The sequence below is a fragment of the Coloeus monedula genome (genome assembly GCF_965178545.1).
Source record: "Coloeus monedula genome assembly, chromosome: 2".
NCBI lineage: Eukaryota > Metazoa > Chordata > Aves > Passeriformes > Corvidae > Coloeus > Coloeus monedula.
In genome coordinates, this window is record NC_138782.1 from 18,432,044 (window position 1) to 18,446,890 (window position 14,847).

Consider the following 14,847-nt stretch of genomic DNA (forward strand, 5'->3'; position numbering starts at 1 on the left):
TGCTTATTTCTCCTTTTTTACTTCCTAAAAATGCACAGTGCTGTTGTTGGCAATATGGATCATCTCCTCCGACGTTAAGCCTTCCTTTGGAGATACAAACCTATTTACTAATCTGGCCCCCATGTCATATTTAGGGCTCACCAACTCCACTACTGTGATGAGCAAAGGAATAGTGCACACACACACCATCAAAGCCTCAAGATGAAGGAAAAAAATTAGTTTCCATTGCAGGCACCTTCTATGCACTCCTACTTAATGGGAACAAAGACAAAAGGAGGTAACAAAACGATGATTTATCACCTCTAGCACTACCCACTACTGAGGAACAGCTATGAAGACACCGTGCTGAAATCAAGTGGAAAAAAAATGATACCATGGAAACTGAACAAAAGTACTAATTTGCTGCTACATCTCTGTCCTAGACCAGGAAGCCCTTAACCTGCAAATCACCAGATGCTCAGCATATACTGGTAAAGTCTCATCACATTTTTGCCTTATTACACTTTTCCTTACACATCTGTTTCCAGTCATGTTCAGAAACAAAATTCTGCATTGTCTGAGTACCTGGCAGGACCAAATACACCTTTTATGATGTTTTCAGTTTCTGCTTGAAGTGTGCTGACGCTATATACATGTTTAAATGTTTGGCAAATCTGAGGATAAAGAAGCAAATAGGAGATAAGTAGCAGAGCCTCAGCAATCTCCAAAGGATGGCTGAACACTGGAGAAGCTCAAAGGTGGCTCCAAAACAGAGACCTGCACACTGGAGAGAAGAGAGCAGAGAAAGGCCCCCCCAGGAAAACACTGGTGCAGATACCCAGAAACACAGAATCACAGAGTTGTTAGGATTGGAAAGGACCTCTGGAAACCATCCAGTCCAACCCCCTGCCAAGGCAGGGTCACCTGGAGCAGGTGATAGAGAAGCATGTCCAGGTGGGGTTTGAATGTCTGCAGGGAGGGGGACTCCACAAGCTCCCTGGGCAGCTGTGCCAGCGCTCTGCCACCCTCAGTGTAAAGAAATTCTTCCTTGTGCTGAGGTGGAATTTGTGTTTTCTTTACAGCCATTGCTCCTTGTCCTAACACTGGGCACCACTGAGAAGAGTCTGGCACCATCCCCTTGGCACCTGCCTTCGAGATATTTGTATGCATTGATGAGATCCCCTCGGAATGATGCCCGAGACTGTGGAATTCGAGTTTCTGCAGCTTGAGAGGGCATTGCACGACCCGGGATCTACCCGTGTACCTTCCTTAGGATATAATGGATATACTCAATATCTCCTTCAATTAGTGTATGAAGGCTGGAGGCCGTAGGGAGATCCAAGCGCTGGCAGTGACACCCACTGCGAGCCATGGGAAGTGTCTGAACCGCCTTTTGTTTCCTTGAGTCCCCTAAGGGGCCCGCAAAAGACCGCGGCTGCCTCAGTTTCTGCGCGTGTCGCGCGTCCCGGGGCTCCCCCTGGCGACAGCGCTGCCCGGGCGGGGGCCCGCGGGACCGGCGGGGGCACGGTGCCCAGGCAGGGACGGCGCCGGGGCACCGGATCATCGCTCGCCGCTTTTCGCATCGCGATCATCACGACATGAACCCCCGGCCCCGGCCCCGCTCCCGGGCGAAGCTTTTTGGGCGGGGCGGCGCCCCGTAGCCCGGAGGCCGCGCGCGGCCCCGCAGCTGTCGCCATGGCAACGGCCGGTGACAGCGAGCGCCTCGCCGGTGTCACGTGACCAGGGCCTCCCGGCAGCCCCGCCCCCCTCCGGCCGCCATCTTGAAGTTGCGTCAAGATGGTGGCGCCGGCGGCTTAAAGCTCCGCCCCCCCGCCCCGCGCCGTTACGTCATCACGTTCCCGCCGCCCTGAACCCGGAAGTGCGTCTTCCCATTCGCGGGCGTGCGGGGCCGGCGGGAGCGCCCGAGTCAAGCCGAGTCCAGCCGAGCGGAGCCGAGCCGGCGGGGCGGAGATGGCGGCGGCTGCGGCGGAGCTGCAGGGGAAGTACCAGAAGCTGGCCCAGGAGTACTCCAAGGTACCGGGCACCGGGGCCCGCAGCCCTCGGCGCCGCTCGGGGCTGCAGCGCTGGTTTCCGCGGCAGCGGCCGGTGCTGGGGGCCCAGGGGTGCCACCTCCGGGGGATGCGGCGGAGGCAGACTCGGGGCGGCGCGGGAGGTGCGGGTTTGCAGGTGCCGGGGGAGCGCCGCGAGGGCAGAATGGCTTCGTCTGCAAGACATCCTGGAGTACAAACAGCGGGCTCAGCTGTGCCAGGGAAGTGAAATGACAGTGTTCTCCCTTGTTCTCCGCTTCCCATTCGGGCACGAAACTTGGTTTTATCCGCTTGAGTGTGAACATTTGCGAGGTCTCGGTCGTGCGTCTCGCCCGTGTGAGCTCTGTCTGGGCGGTGCGTGTGGGAACTCGGCGCTGGCAGTGGTGCTTGCAGCGCCTTGGAAGTGAGCAGGACACTTGCTTCCACACTTGCCTCTTGTCTGTCCCCGTTCTTCTGCCCTACGTGGCTTTGCATCCTGTTTCTGGTGCTGCTTGACACAGGGTTTGCAAAGATTTGTAGCCCATAGTGGAGAAAGCGTTTCCTTTCCGAGGTGCCTGAGATGACTTCTAAAATAGTGGAGCCTTGCTTAATACGGAGCTCTTCATTCTTTCTTCTTCAATAAAAGGAAGAGGAGACTGCTGGTCTTGAATGGCACAGTCCTTCAGCAGCCTTGGGGGAGAAAGGCAGCACTTCGGTTTTGTGTAGCCCAGCATCGGTGACTGGCACAAGGCACTTGTCTGTATTTGACACTTATCCCAGCTTACAGAACCATATGTCTTTAAATACTATTCTCCTTGGAGCTGCTATAAAAACACCATGTGTAGAATCTAAATTGTTCATGGATAGATATCCTTTTAAAGCTTCTACAAAATAATTTAAAGAAAATTTAATTTTTAACTTTGCATCTTTGTAGGTGTCAGAGTTCATATGTCTTGTTGTTTTGTACAGAGGCTCTGTTATTCCTTGGAGATCAGTAGTGGCTGCGGATAAGATAATGGAGGGATTTTGGTGCTTGATTCCTGAGTGAGCATTTGAAATGTCGGCTTCTGACTACAGCTTCCAATAGTTCCAGCTGCTGGATCCTCTTTCTTTTAGTATCATGATGTCCCAAAGCTTTCTTTGAGCTTCATCGTGCACTTCTCAGCCTGTGGCACTTCCCTTATCCTTTGTGGGAGCTATTTTTTTCATCTCGTCCCATTTCTTGTGCAGTGCAGTTCATTGTGGGACTCCCCTTTGCAGAACCCTCTCCTCTTTGTGCACATGTTCAGTTGGCTGCTTGTTGTGTGCAGGTGGAAATGGAGAGTAGCCCTGGAGTAGCCTGTTCACTTAATGGTGCTGTGAAAGCCATGGAGAGAGGTGATCAAGAGTTTGACAGACTCAAGCAGTGCTGGGGGAAGTCCCTGCCAAAGGATTGCTTTTCTTCTTGGTTCACAGAGCAGTCCAGAAGGAGGATGAGAGGAAGAAGGGGCTCTGAAAACACACAAGTTGCAGCTTCTGGCTCTCTCATGAAGGAATGGTCAAAAGGCTCTTGCAGCTTGTGGCAGCCTGTGTGTCTGGGGTCTGTGTGTGCAGCAGGACTGAGCTGCTTCGTTCTCTGCACCTGATGTGTTCCTGCAGCTGTAGCTGTGGCACAAAAACAGGTGTGGAAAACTATTGCACTGCTTTTTCTTGCTAGGGAAACCCTGTGCTTGGAAGTTTTTCCATGGTGCACTTGGAAGTTTCTTGTCTTGCCTCTGTGATGCCTGAGCAGCACAGTGGGAATACTGCAGGGAAAACAGCTGTGCTTAGCAATGACTTCTGACCTTTCAAATACACTCAGTCATCACACTGAAACAGTGAGCCATTGCTGTTTTACATTGAGCCTTGCCTTATATGCACCTGCCAGAGGTATTCCCAAACACTGTACAAACCCTTTTAATTTATATCTGCAACAGCTGGACTCACACATGTCAAATGAATACAAACTGCCTTTGAAGAAACCAGGATTCAAGCAATTTTCAAGGAATGGGAAGATGGAACTGTCGGTATGCTCACTGCTGCAGGGTAGAGGCACTCTGTGAAGTGACTGGGAAATAGATTTCTTGAGTATCACTTTTCACTGCAGTGATTTTTAGCTCAGATTTTGTGTACTGTGTAAGTGAGGCTTAGAGGGCTTTTCCTTCTATGCTTTTTGTGCCTTTTTCTGTCAGTCTGTTCTCTCTGGATCATCTGCTGACACTGGTAATAAGTAATTTTGCATTAGAGTTCAACTTCTCTTGAAATGATACAGATTTTGACTTTGTGAGTCCTGCTTATGTTCCAGAACTGTTTATAAGCACTTTTGGGGAGAAGAGGGGAGACACACTGAGTATGACCAAGAACTTCATTAGTCAAGGACGAGGTTGCAACTTTTCCATATCCGGTCCTAGGTCTTGAAATCTTAACTATATTTAAGTAACTGGTCTTGAAAGGTATTTATTGAGTAAGAATTCTGTTCTATTTGACCAAAATGTTCAGGTGGTAAAGTAACTTCTTGTTTCTTGGCAAGTCAGGATATGAAATGATACTTTTTTTCAACCTGATACCACTGCTACCTACCTGAAGAAAATACTTGAAAAAGCATTCACACCTGGTACTCTCCTGAGAGAATATGATGCTTTCTTCACTTTCTCATGAATAGCTTTTATTTATTCCCTTGTCTTGCATAGTTACTGGCATCTCTTGTTTTTCAGCTTCGTGCTCAGAACCAAGTCCTGAAAAAAGGAGTTGTAGATGAGCAAGCAAATTCTGCCTCATTGAAGGTAATCTCTAAAAACACCTCTTGTCTCGTGTACTAAGCTGTGACAAAATAGGTAAACAGGGGTACTTTTTACTAAAAAGTAATGTCAATAAAAGAATGAAGAAGGGACTTGATTTTAGTAAAAGAATTTCTGTTTTGCAGCTACCCGTTGTTCTCTGTAAGTTTTGGCTTTGTAAAAGGGCAAGGTTGCTTCTAGTTGATTAATGTGTAGAATGAAATACCTACTTGAGTGTGGTCTGTGGGCAGCTCAAGGAAGTGAAATAACTTTTTTTAGTTTAGAAATGATACTTTCTGCCTCTTCAGCGTTTAAGTAGTGAAGTGATTTTCTAATTTGTTCTTGTTTTTAATGTGATACTACTTATCAAAAGCATGTGTAAAAATAAGTGTGAAAATTTTAAAATCAAATTTTTTTTTGTCATTCAGGATCAACTGAAGATGAAGGATCAATCACTAAGGAAACTGCAACAAGAAATGGACAGCTTGACCTTTCGAAATCAGCAACTTGCCAAGCGGGTGGAGCTACTTCAAGATGAACTTGCATTAAGTGAAGCTCGGGGCAAAAAGAACAAGGTATGTGCTGAAGGCAAAGAAAAACTTGCTTAGCAGATGTCTGCTCCTCACCTGTCAAAGCCTTATCCTGATTTTTAGCAGTAGGTATTTTGTGTCAAGGGTTGAGCTGAATGTTCTTGTCAGAACTTGTGTTATTACCTCATGTAAGTGAAAATACCCATAAAATGGGTATCAATATATATAATACTTGCTGCGTATTTCTCTTCTAGTTTGTCAGCTGACTGATACTGAATTGCTGTCTTCCTTTATGGATGCTTATTGAATGTTCAAACAACTGGGAAATACCTTGGAGCTCTGTGATTAGTCAGCTGCTATGCAGAAGGCTGATCACTCCTCATTTCCTATCCCCACCTCTTTGCTTTGGGATTTTGATGTTGGTAGTTAACTCTTCAGCCTGTGATCATAGCTGTTCTGTGTGAATCTTGTCAAATGCTTTGAAATCTAAATGTTTAGCTCGTATTCTTTGTCATTTCAAAATGACAGAATAATTTCAATTCTGTGATCTTTCTGTGCCAAAATGCTTTCTGATTAAACCTAGCGATATCATAGTCTGAGACCAGCTGTGTCTTCTGTAGCTAACATCACAATTCCAGGGGTGGTGTGCTTGGACTTAGATAATTCTCAAGCATCTCTTGCTACTTTCCTCATGAGGAAACCCCTCTTAATTACTGCTGTCTTTTCTTTTTGGTTACAGCTCTCAATGTGCTGTAGTTATCCAGAGTGACATTAAAGAAATCATTCAATTGATTAGTAATATGATCATCTTCCTTACTTTTCTCCTAAACTCTTGTCCATTTTTCTGCTGTCCAGTTCCTTAACAAGCATAATACATCTGACTACATTGTTCATGCACCACAACAGATTGTTCTTCCAAATGCAGTTTGACCCTTCTGTTCTTTTATTTCATGTTGTGTAAGTTACTGTTTTGCTAGTTGTGTTTCCAAATCTTGAAGGACATCAGCCTGCCTTTAGCAGCTTTGCAAACCACTGCCACTAAGTTTTTCCCGTTCATGTGTCAAAATGCACAGCTTTAGTTCCCTGATCTGTGTCAGAGTGCAATCCTTTTAGAAGGAGCAGAGCATGTGCCCATATCTCAGGTGGAATTCACAGGCTGGCATCAAATACAGAGGTGACTTAGCTGCCCTACCTGTCCCAAGCTCTTGAAGTTTGGTGTTGAGTTTAAATGCAAAGAGTCTCCCCTGTGTTTAATGATAATAATGCCTTTCTTCAGCATTGTGGTGTATGGGATTCACTGGTGGTCTGAGTCTTTGGGATTAAATGGGTGAAAAATGAGGAAACAGCAGAGGGATATCTGTAGAAAGACCCTGTGCTTTCCATGCCACTTTGTGCTATAGCCTGCTGAGAGCAGCCTGGCTTACACCCGGACACTTGCTGGGGACAGATGTGCCTTACACACAGCTGCCAAACCAGCTGAGCCTGTGTGTGGAGGGTTTTGGTATCATGCAGGATTCCAGTGAATTCAGATGGACTGCTGCCCATCCACGTGATTCCCTGTGTGTGTGGATGGGACACCTGAGTGGAGGCTTTCCTTTGGCAGTGTTGTATCTCTGTAGGGTAACAAGGGTGTGAAGGGAAGTGTGCTGCCTTGAGGCTGGTGCTCCATGCAGTATTCACACCTTCTGATATATCAGTGGCAGCAGGACATCTGCTCACGTGCCTCTTTTGGGAATTAGCTATGGGAACTATTCTCACTGACCTGGGACGTGGAGATAATAAGTGCATTTTGTTTCTCTTAGAAAAGTGTAGAATCGTCATCTCAGTTGAGTCAAGAACAGAAAAGTGTCTTCAATGAAGATCTTCAGAAAAAAATAGAAGAAAATGAGCGACTACATATACTTGTGAGTGAAATTTTGTTTAGCCTTTAGTTTTGGTTCGGAAAGCTGGTGACACAAACAAAGATACAGAAAGTAAAGTGCTGTCTGAAAATCTGGTGGGTTTAAAAGCTTTGTTGTATGCAAAGCAGTGGATGATATCAGGTAGTTTGTTTATAAAGATCTTCACTAGGCAAATTAGGTATTTTGACTTTGGATGTTTAAGACAGTGTGTGGAATCACATAATACATGTTTTCTCATTTCAATTTTTAACTTTTGGTGACAGCTGCCCTACTGAAAATAGCCTGGTACTGGATGGAAATTTCTTGTTAGTTCATAAACTGTTTCAGAATTTCTTTAAAGTATAAAATATTTTCTGCAAGTTGCCATAATTAAGTCACGAATTGCTTTACCAAAATGGAATGCATTTCACTTTAAAAAACTTGAGAAAAACCTTATGGCTCAAGTTCAGTTTTTTGTGTGTCTGCTGTTAATCAGCAATATATTTAAAGAATGCTTGGTACTACAAAACTTTGTTTTTATTAAAGTACTTTATTCCTGAATCTTTTCTCTGTAAATAAAATAAAATTTCTATTTGTCTGAGAACTAGTAATTGCTGTTAACCTGATCTGGCTAATGAAATTGGAGTGACTTATAGGACTGGATTCAGTAACAAAATGAAGCTTTTTTTTAAAGAGCTTTGCTTTTCTTCCTTTAGTTCTTTGAAGCAGATGAGCAGCACAAACGTTTAGAAGCAGAGCTGAGGAGTAGACTGGAGGTTTTGGAAACTGATGCTGCCCAGCACCAGGCTGTGGTGGACAGCTTAACGAAGAAATACACAGAGACCATAGAAAAGCTGCAGAATGATAAAGCCAAATTAGAAGTAAGGAGTTTTTCCTCTTGCTTGCAAGTTTCAAAAGTTTTGAAATGCAATGTCTTGCTGTGTCAGCACTTACATTGTGAGATTATCTTCTTGCATAAAGATCAAGTCTCAGACACTAGAAAGAGAAGCTAAGGACTGTAGGCTTCGAACTCAAGAGTGGTAAGTGTCTTTATTTCATATAATGAAAATTTCGTTGATGTAAAGGAATAACTGCTGTAAAACATTAACTGGATTATTTTTTAAGGATAATACCTTTTAAAAAAAGAGTTAAAAAAAAAAGTCTTTGGTAAAACTCAAATTATTTTATCATGAAGACAAGTCTGATCTGTGCGGGTCAAGCCTTCTTTTCCTTTTCTGTGTATGGAACTAGACAATTCCATGATTTCTGCTTTCAGTAAGAGCAGTTTTGTCTCCAAGCTTTTAAAATAGCAGTGATGTTGATGAAAGCTTGAAGAATTTATTTGTAATGGAAAACCATAGAAAGAAAAAACTTGTATGAAACAAAGATATGTGAGTTTGTAAAAACTGCTTCTAAGAACAAAATCTGAGTATGCTCAGATATGCTGAGAGAACTGACTGAAAAGAGTTTCAAAAACCGCCCTCCACCGCAAAAGCTTCTTGAACAATTGTTTTTGCTTCAGGTATAATATTCTCAGCTAGAATATTTGGAAGTTTTTATCAGAGAATTACATTGCTAGTTTTGGAATATTTTCGTTGTCTTGAAGACAAGTTGTAGAAAATGGGAAGTTGAGGACTGTGAGCCAAATCAAGTTGGGGTGTGTTTCTCTGAAGTTCATTAAGCTGCATTTTTTTAGAAGATATATGTGCAGCATAGATCTTTAATGTAATGAACAAGATGTGTAGTGAATGATCAGATGCAGAGTTCCTTCTTTCACGTGGTAACCCTGAAGTGTGTATTTTAATTATTTTGATAGATGTGAAGATACTTGAATCTAATAACTCCTCTAATACAAGTCAGGGTTTCACTAAAAATAACTTGCAAAAGAGGATGAAAGCTGTGTTTTGCTGCTGTTTGCTTTTTTTGTGGTGTTTGAACAACTGTAGTCCTAATCTGCTACTATTTGGTTCAGGCCTTGGCTATCATGTTTTATGATAACTGGGTAATTGGTGTCATTGTGAGAAGTTGTCCCTACTATTTTAAGTTATGCTATATTAAGTTTTTAAAAGTAATAAAGCCTGACACTTCATTTTAAACACTGAAATCACTGTCTGGTGAGCACATGGCAGGATGTGTCTCTGAGAATACTGCCCTTCTGTTTTCCCTGCTCTGTCAGGGGAAGGGATCCATTCACCTCCGACACCCACACTTTACTCAGAAAAGCCAGGGGATATGAGACTTGACAGCCTGCATGTTTTGAAAATTAAAGGGCAGAATGTAAGGCCAAACATGTCAAACTACTTGTTTATCATTCCTGTACAGCATGAAAAGGAAGTACATTTTCAGTTTGTCTTGGAGTTCATTTTCTATCATGCTCACTGCTACTGCAGTACCTGCTGTACAGTTTCTATGCAGTTTTGGAGCTGCTCTCCAAGAAAAATATTTGTTAATGTGCATGAGCTACTTATTGTCTGGTTTCTTCTTATCTTCCTTATCTATTTTGGATTATTTCACCTTGTTAGACCTGATAAATTTCTGTGTATTAAATGTTGTAAAAAAGAAAAAAAGCCTGTCCCTTTGACACCTTCCCCCCCACCCTTCACTATATGTGCAGGAGTTCTAGATGTCAAATGGGAAGCAAAACAGTAAAGAATTTGGGGGCCTAAGTTGGGTAAGGTGTGGAATTTGGTCTGACTCAATAATGGAGTGTTCTTTCTAGACATATGTATATAATGCTGGAATATATTACTGTTCATCTCAGGAATCTATTCAAATTATGTTAGTAATCTTAATTACTTAGGTTCACTTGTATCTATACAGTCAAATGCAAGCAAAGAAAATTTAGAGAAAAATCACTTGAGAATGCATCAGAAACAATTGTCAAATCTTGTCAGAACAGGCAGTATCATAGCAGTGTTGAAATATGGGGTTTTGAAAAGCCTTTGAGGTATTTCAGATAGTGATGTGACATAGTTAACTGAACTATTGACAGCTCATTACCTGCTTATTGGAATACTGCATTGGATGCATAGTAACAAATTTGAAGGCCCATTCCCATTCAAATTCTAGTAGAAAAAAATGCCTTCATACAGCTTATATAATAGTTGCACAATAGGAAAAAAAGGTGAATTTTAACTCTGAAGTAAATTGAGCTTCTCGAGAAGGGAATTTAGGATTTACAAGTTTATGGTAACTTTCACTGCTTTTCTTAGGGATTAGGATTCAATGTTGTGTTAAATACGACGTAAAGGAGGACAGATGATTCCTACTGTATTATTTCTATCTGACTTCTAGAAGGATACTGATACACTCAAGGGATGCTTATAGTGAGATGTGGTGTTGGTGATACAGATGAAATTTTAAAGGTTTACAATGTGTGTGTGTGTGTGGTTTTTTGTTTGTCTCTTTGTTATTTAGCCAGCAACAGCTAAAGAATCTTCAAGCAGCTTTGGGCAGTAGACTGGAAGAATCTCTATGCATAATTAATGAAAAAGTACCTTTTAATGACACAAGTACGTATTGCCTTGGTCTGGGTATCTTGTTTGATTTTTTGGGTATCCATCTGAAGGGAGTAGTCCTTGAGAATTAAAATGTATTAGCTGTAAGAAATGTTGGACATCTGAACAGACGCTTGGAGGTAACTAGTAAGTATTCCTAATACTTGTCATGGTCTTCTTCAGTAATCCTAAAATACCAATTTTTTAGATATATAATGAAAATTGAAGCTTTTGGAGGCTTTTGAGTGATTTGCCACTTGTATTGCTTAGTGTTGACAGAATATTGTAAACAATGAAGGAACACTGTCAATTTAATGGTTGCTCCATAAAGATTGGTTACGTATCTCAAAGAATATTATTTTTGGCAGGGTATATTCAAGAGTTGCAGTAAGTCAAGGTGAGGATAAACTGGGAGCTACAGAGATATTGCAGCAATAGTGGTCTGCACTTATTACTAAGTGGGAAATTTGTCAGGGTTTCTCATTGATCAGAAAACATAGAGAGTAGTTCTTACCTGAAGGGGGAAGAAGCCCTCTGAACCTTGGGACTTTTACCTGAAGCAATGTTTTTCTGCTTCCTTTCCAACTGCTGCTAGATGAGCTGAAGTGCAGAGGATCCCCTGGAGTTAGGAGTGCTCAGCCTTTGCATGGCTTTGGTACAAGCATGGGTTAGTATGTGCTGGGTCAATGCTGTGCACTGTGTGCTTTCCTAAGTAGCTGAACACAAGGCTGGGCAGGCACTGCCTGGACTCTTCTGGACCCTTCAAGACCATGAGGATCTGGAGTAGTGAAAAAGCTGAAAGTAGCGAAGAAGGAGCAGAGAAGTGAAAACAGCCTTTTGACTTTCTTGTATATTTCATTGGTAGCTTTTGCATTTTTCATTCCATTTAAAACCTGGCAACAATGTTTTAAATAGCCTTAGGTTCTCTAAAAGCTGATCTGGCAGGTGCTGCAGGGGTGAGTGTTCCAAGTTCTCCACTGGTTTGGCAATCCAGTGAGTCTTGGCTTAGGAGCACCAGATGATCATCTCTTTGGGAAATGTTGACTCCCATGCAGCACATCATGCTTAGGTGTTGCTGCCTTGAACTGGTATTCTTTTCACTTCTCTCCTCTCACTTTGCCTGGCATCTGCTGCCTATTTCTACTTCTCTGGCTTCTTTAGCTCATATTTTTTTTATAGGTGGTTGTCATTGTAGCAAGAACTTCGCTAAAATAATTTATCTGCTCACTCAGCTGCCATTGCATAATGCCTTTGCTTGTGTAGTAAACACTGCAAATAGAGAACATCTCTTTAGTGATAGATCAATGTAAGTCAGGAGATGTTTGTTTGCTGTGGATTCCAGCTGTCTTCCTATAGCCTCTGTAGCTGGCTTCAAGTGTAACTAGCAGCTAATTTCAGTAACAATCAAATGACTTCCTGACTGCTAAGCATGATTTCCAGAGTAGAAAAAAATTACTGAAGCATTTAGTTAGAAGTAGGATTCAGTAATTTTGGACAGTTTTTTTCCCCACTGAACATAACTACCTCTTCCCATGCGTTCATAGCCAAATGGGAATGACAGAAAAGGAATGAGAAACTGTAAGTTTCCTTTGTGAGCAAATTTTAAACTAAACTGGTTGTTGTTAAACTGAATTGAGAATGGATGTGAACCCTTTCAAATCTCTAAGACTTTGTAAGCTGTTCTCTAGGTACAAATAGCCCTCTGCCCCTCTGAAAATTATGCCTGCTTGTAACTGAATAATCATTCTAGTTCTTTCTTGACTGGAGCAGAATGCTGAAATACATGGAGAGTACATCTTAGTCTGAATTGTCAATATGGCAAATATACAGGAGCTTTAAAAAAGTTCAAGCCATTAAAAATATTTTAGTCTTACTTGGCCCTCCTTGGTATGCAATTGGAATTTGAAGATAATCTTGAATTCTTTAAGTGTGATTTCTTTTAAAAGATTTTTTCACTCTTGATTGTGATGAGTACTGTTCTTTGGGCAAGAGGAGTCTGCTCTTATCTTCCAAATTCAGGGTCTTCAGAGGATTAAATTTGACTTATAATCTGAGGCAAGTATTGAACTGCTTTCCCTCCGTTCTTAAGTGATAACTTAAGAAGCTGTTCTTAAGGGAGGGTATTTAGGCCTACCTTATTGGAGTAAATTGTTTCTATCTCTTTAGTTAATATTGCTTACATAACCTGTGATACCCCTGCAATGACATTTTTTTAAAAAATCAGTATTTGCCAATAAATGTCTCTTAAAACCCCCCACAATTTAAGAAGTGCATGTAACTCAATTTTTGTCCTGTAGGATCTACTCAATACAATGCTCTGAATGTACCATTACACAACAGAAGGAATCAGGTAAGCCCTTCTTGTGGTTTCATGTGACTCTGTGCAACTTTCTACACAGATGCTGAAATAAAACCAGTCATTTTAGTACCTGAAATGGCAGAAGGTAGCCTGTCTTACTACTGTCATGATATTCTGAGGGCATTTCTGCCCACTGAACCTCTGCACTTTTCCAGAGGTAGTGTAATTGTTCTTTTGTCAAGGAGTCTTACTAAAGTTATATGAAATATTCTTTTACTGGGTCCACCTGCAGTAAGCTACAAGTTGGAACATTTCCTTTTTAAAGTGGATTAAAGCTGCATTAGTTCAGAGGTCTTTTGTTGAAAAAAGGTAGGTTTGGTATCCTAAATTCCTTTTCCTCAAACTGAGCTTCTTCAGTCACATCACTTGAGCTCCAGAGGATGTATGCATTTGTAAACTGCACACTGGTGTGTGCACTAAAATGCCATATTAGTTAACATTACTTGTCACTAGTCACAATCCTTTCAAGGAATAAATCATGTCACTTTGAGATCTCTGCATGATTCGTTTACACTTTGTGGGATACTTGTTGCCAAAGCACCTCTTATTGCAGCAAAATAACCCTTATACATTTAAATATTTTTAGAAAACAAACAGTTTCTGTTCACTACTGTCATTTCATGAGATTCCTTGGGAATGTTGTTTATTCAGTATTCAGAAATGAGCATTGGTTTTCTGTGAATGGCTGAATATTTTAAGGGCTTTTACAATAGCAAATCAGAAACCTGTATGCAATCAAAATTTTCCTGTGTTGCTACCACTGAGGATGGGCTCTACAGCACTGTGGGTGTTTCTTCTATTTGCTGGTATGTCTCAAGCCTTCAAGTTAGTGCATTCGGATGCTGCTGCAGAAAGATTTAAAATAGTTGCTTTCTCCATTTTTCAGAAGTGCCTATAAAGAGACCTTTTTCCTAATAATGTCTGCTGTGAGAACAGGTGACCTGCTGTTCAGTTTTGTGATGGAAATAGCCTTGAATTTCAGGTTGCTGCTGCTGAGTTCCAAGAAGAATCTGAATAACTGCATGGAGAGTTTCTCCTTTTACTATTTTCTGCCAGCACTATGTCAGGCAGCCTCATGCTTCAAGATCTGCAGTCTTGAAAATGTTCCAGGACAGATTTTTATGACTGGCTTTGCCAGTGGAGGCAAAATGCTGGTGTATTAGCACAGGCGGCAGTGTGAAGGGTAGCAAAACAGTAATAGTGTCTGTTTTCCTTCCTTGCATAGCTAATTAACATACACAAACTGAGTATAATGACTGCTTTAATTGCTTGCCACCATCCCAGATCCATAATCAAGATTGACCTGATTTAACAGTCCATTGATGCATTAAGAGTACATTTCTGAAGGATAAGTTATTCTTGGCTGAAATGTCACTATAACCTTATTCTCTTCCCATAAGTCACAACAGAGTATAGTTTTCTTCTCTCTTGAATTTATGTTCCATTCTGGATTAATTTCTTTGATACCTTCCTGCTGTACTAAAGCCACAGAACAGCCTTACTCATGAGCAGCAGCTCAGTTCTGTCCAGGAGAATAAGAATTGAGTGTTCCTGGTTAGAGAAGCAAACACCTTTAATTCTGGGAGAAAACATCATTGGTTTTTACTAATTAAATTGAGGTTTCCTTGCAACCAGGTGTTGAGCTGTTGTCAGCAATTAGTCTGTTGTTCTTTGGAAATTTCAGACATGGTTTCTGTAGTTGTGCTGACCTCTAAGTGTTCTTGTGGCCTGCAAGTTTGAAAAACGCAGCAGAGGCAAAGCATCACCAGTTGTGTGAAAT

The 14,847-nt window shown here is 41.9% G+C and overlaps 1 protein-coding gene across 3 annotated transcripts in view; it reads left to right on the top strand.

Annotated features, from left to right (window-relative positions):
• The first annotated feature begins 1,881 nt into the window (after positions 1 to 1,881).
• PPP1R21 (protein phosphatase 1 regulatory subunit 21) overlaps positions 1,882 to 14,847 on the top strand; it is a 31,451-nt gene continuing 18,485 nt past the window's right edge. For all 3 annotated transcript variants that reach the window (XM_082277119.1, XM_082277120.1, XM_082277121.1), the window contains exons 1-8: positions 1,882 to 2,013; positions 4,739 to 4,807; positions 5,230 to 5,376; positions 7,134 to 7,235; positions 7,928 to 8,092; positions 8,193 to 8,251; positions 10,629 to 10,723; positions 13,006 to 13,058. In XM_082277119.1, coding sequence (XP_082133245.1) covers positions 1,951 to 2,013; positions 4,739 to 4,807; positions 5,230 to 5,376; positions 7,134 to 7,235; positions 7,928 to 8,092; positions 8,193 to 8,251; positions 10,629 to 10,723; positions 13,006 to 13,058 — 753 coding nt within the window. In that variant the 5' untranslated portion in view covers positions 1,882 to 1,950. The remainder of the gene's footprint in view (positions 2,014 to 4,738; positions 4,808 to 5,229; positions 5,377 to 7,133; positions 7,236 to 7,927; positions 8,093 to 8,192; positions 8,252 to 10,628; positions 10,724 to 13,005; positions 13,059 to 14,847) is intronic.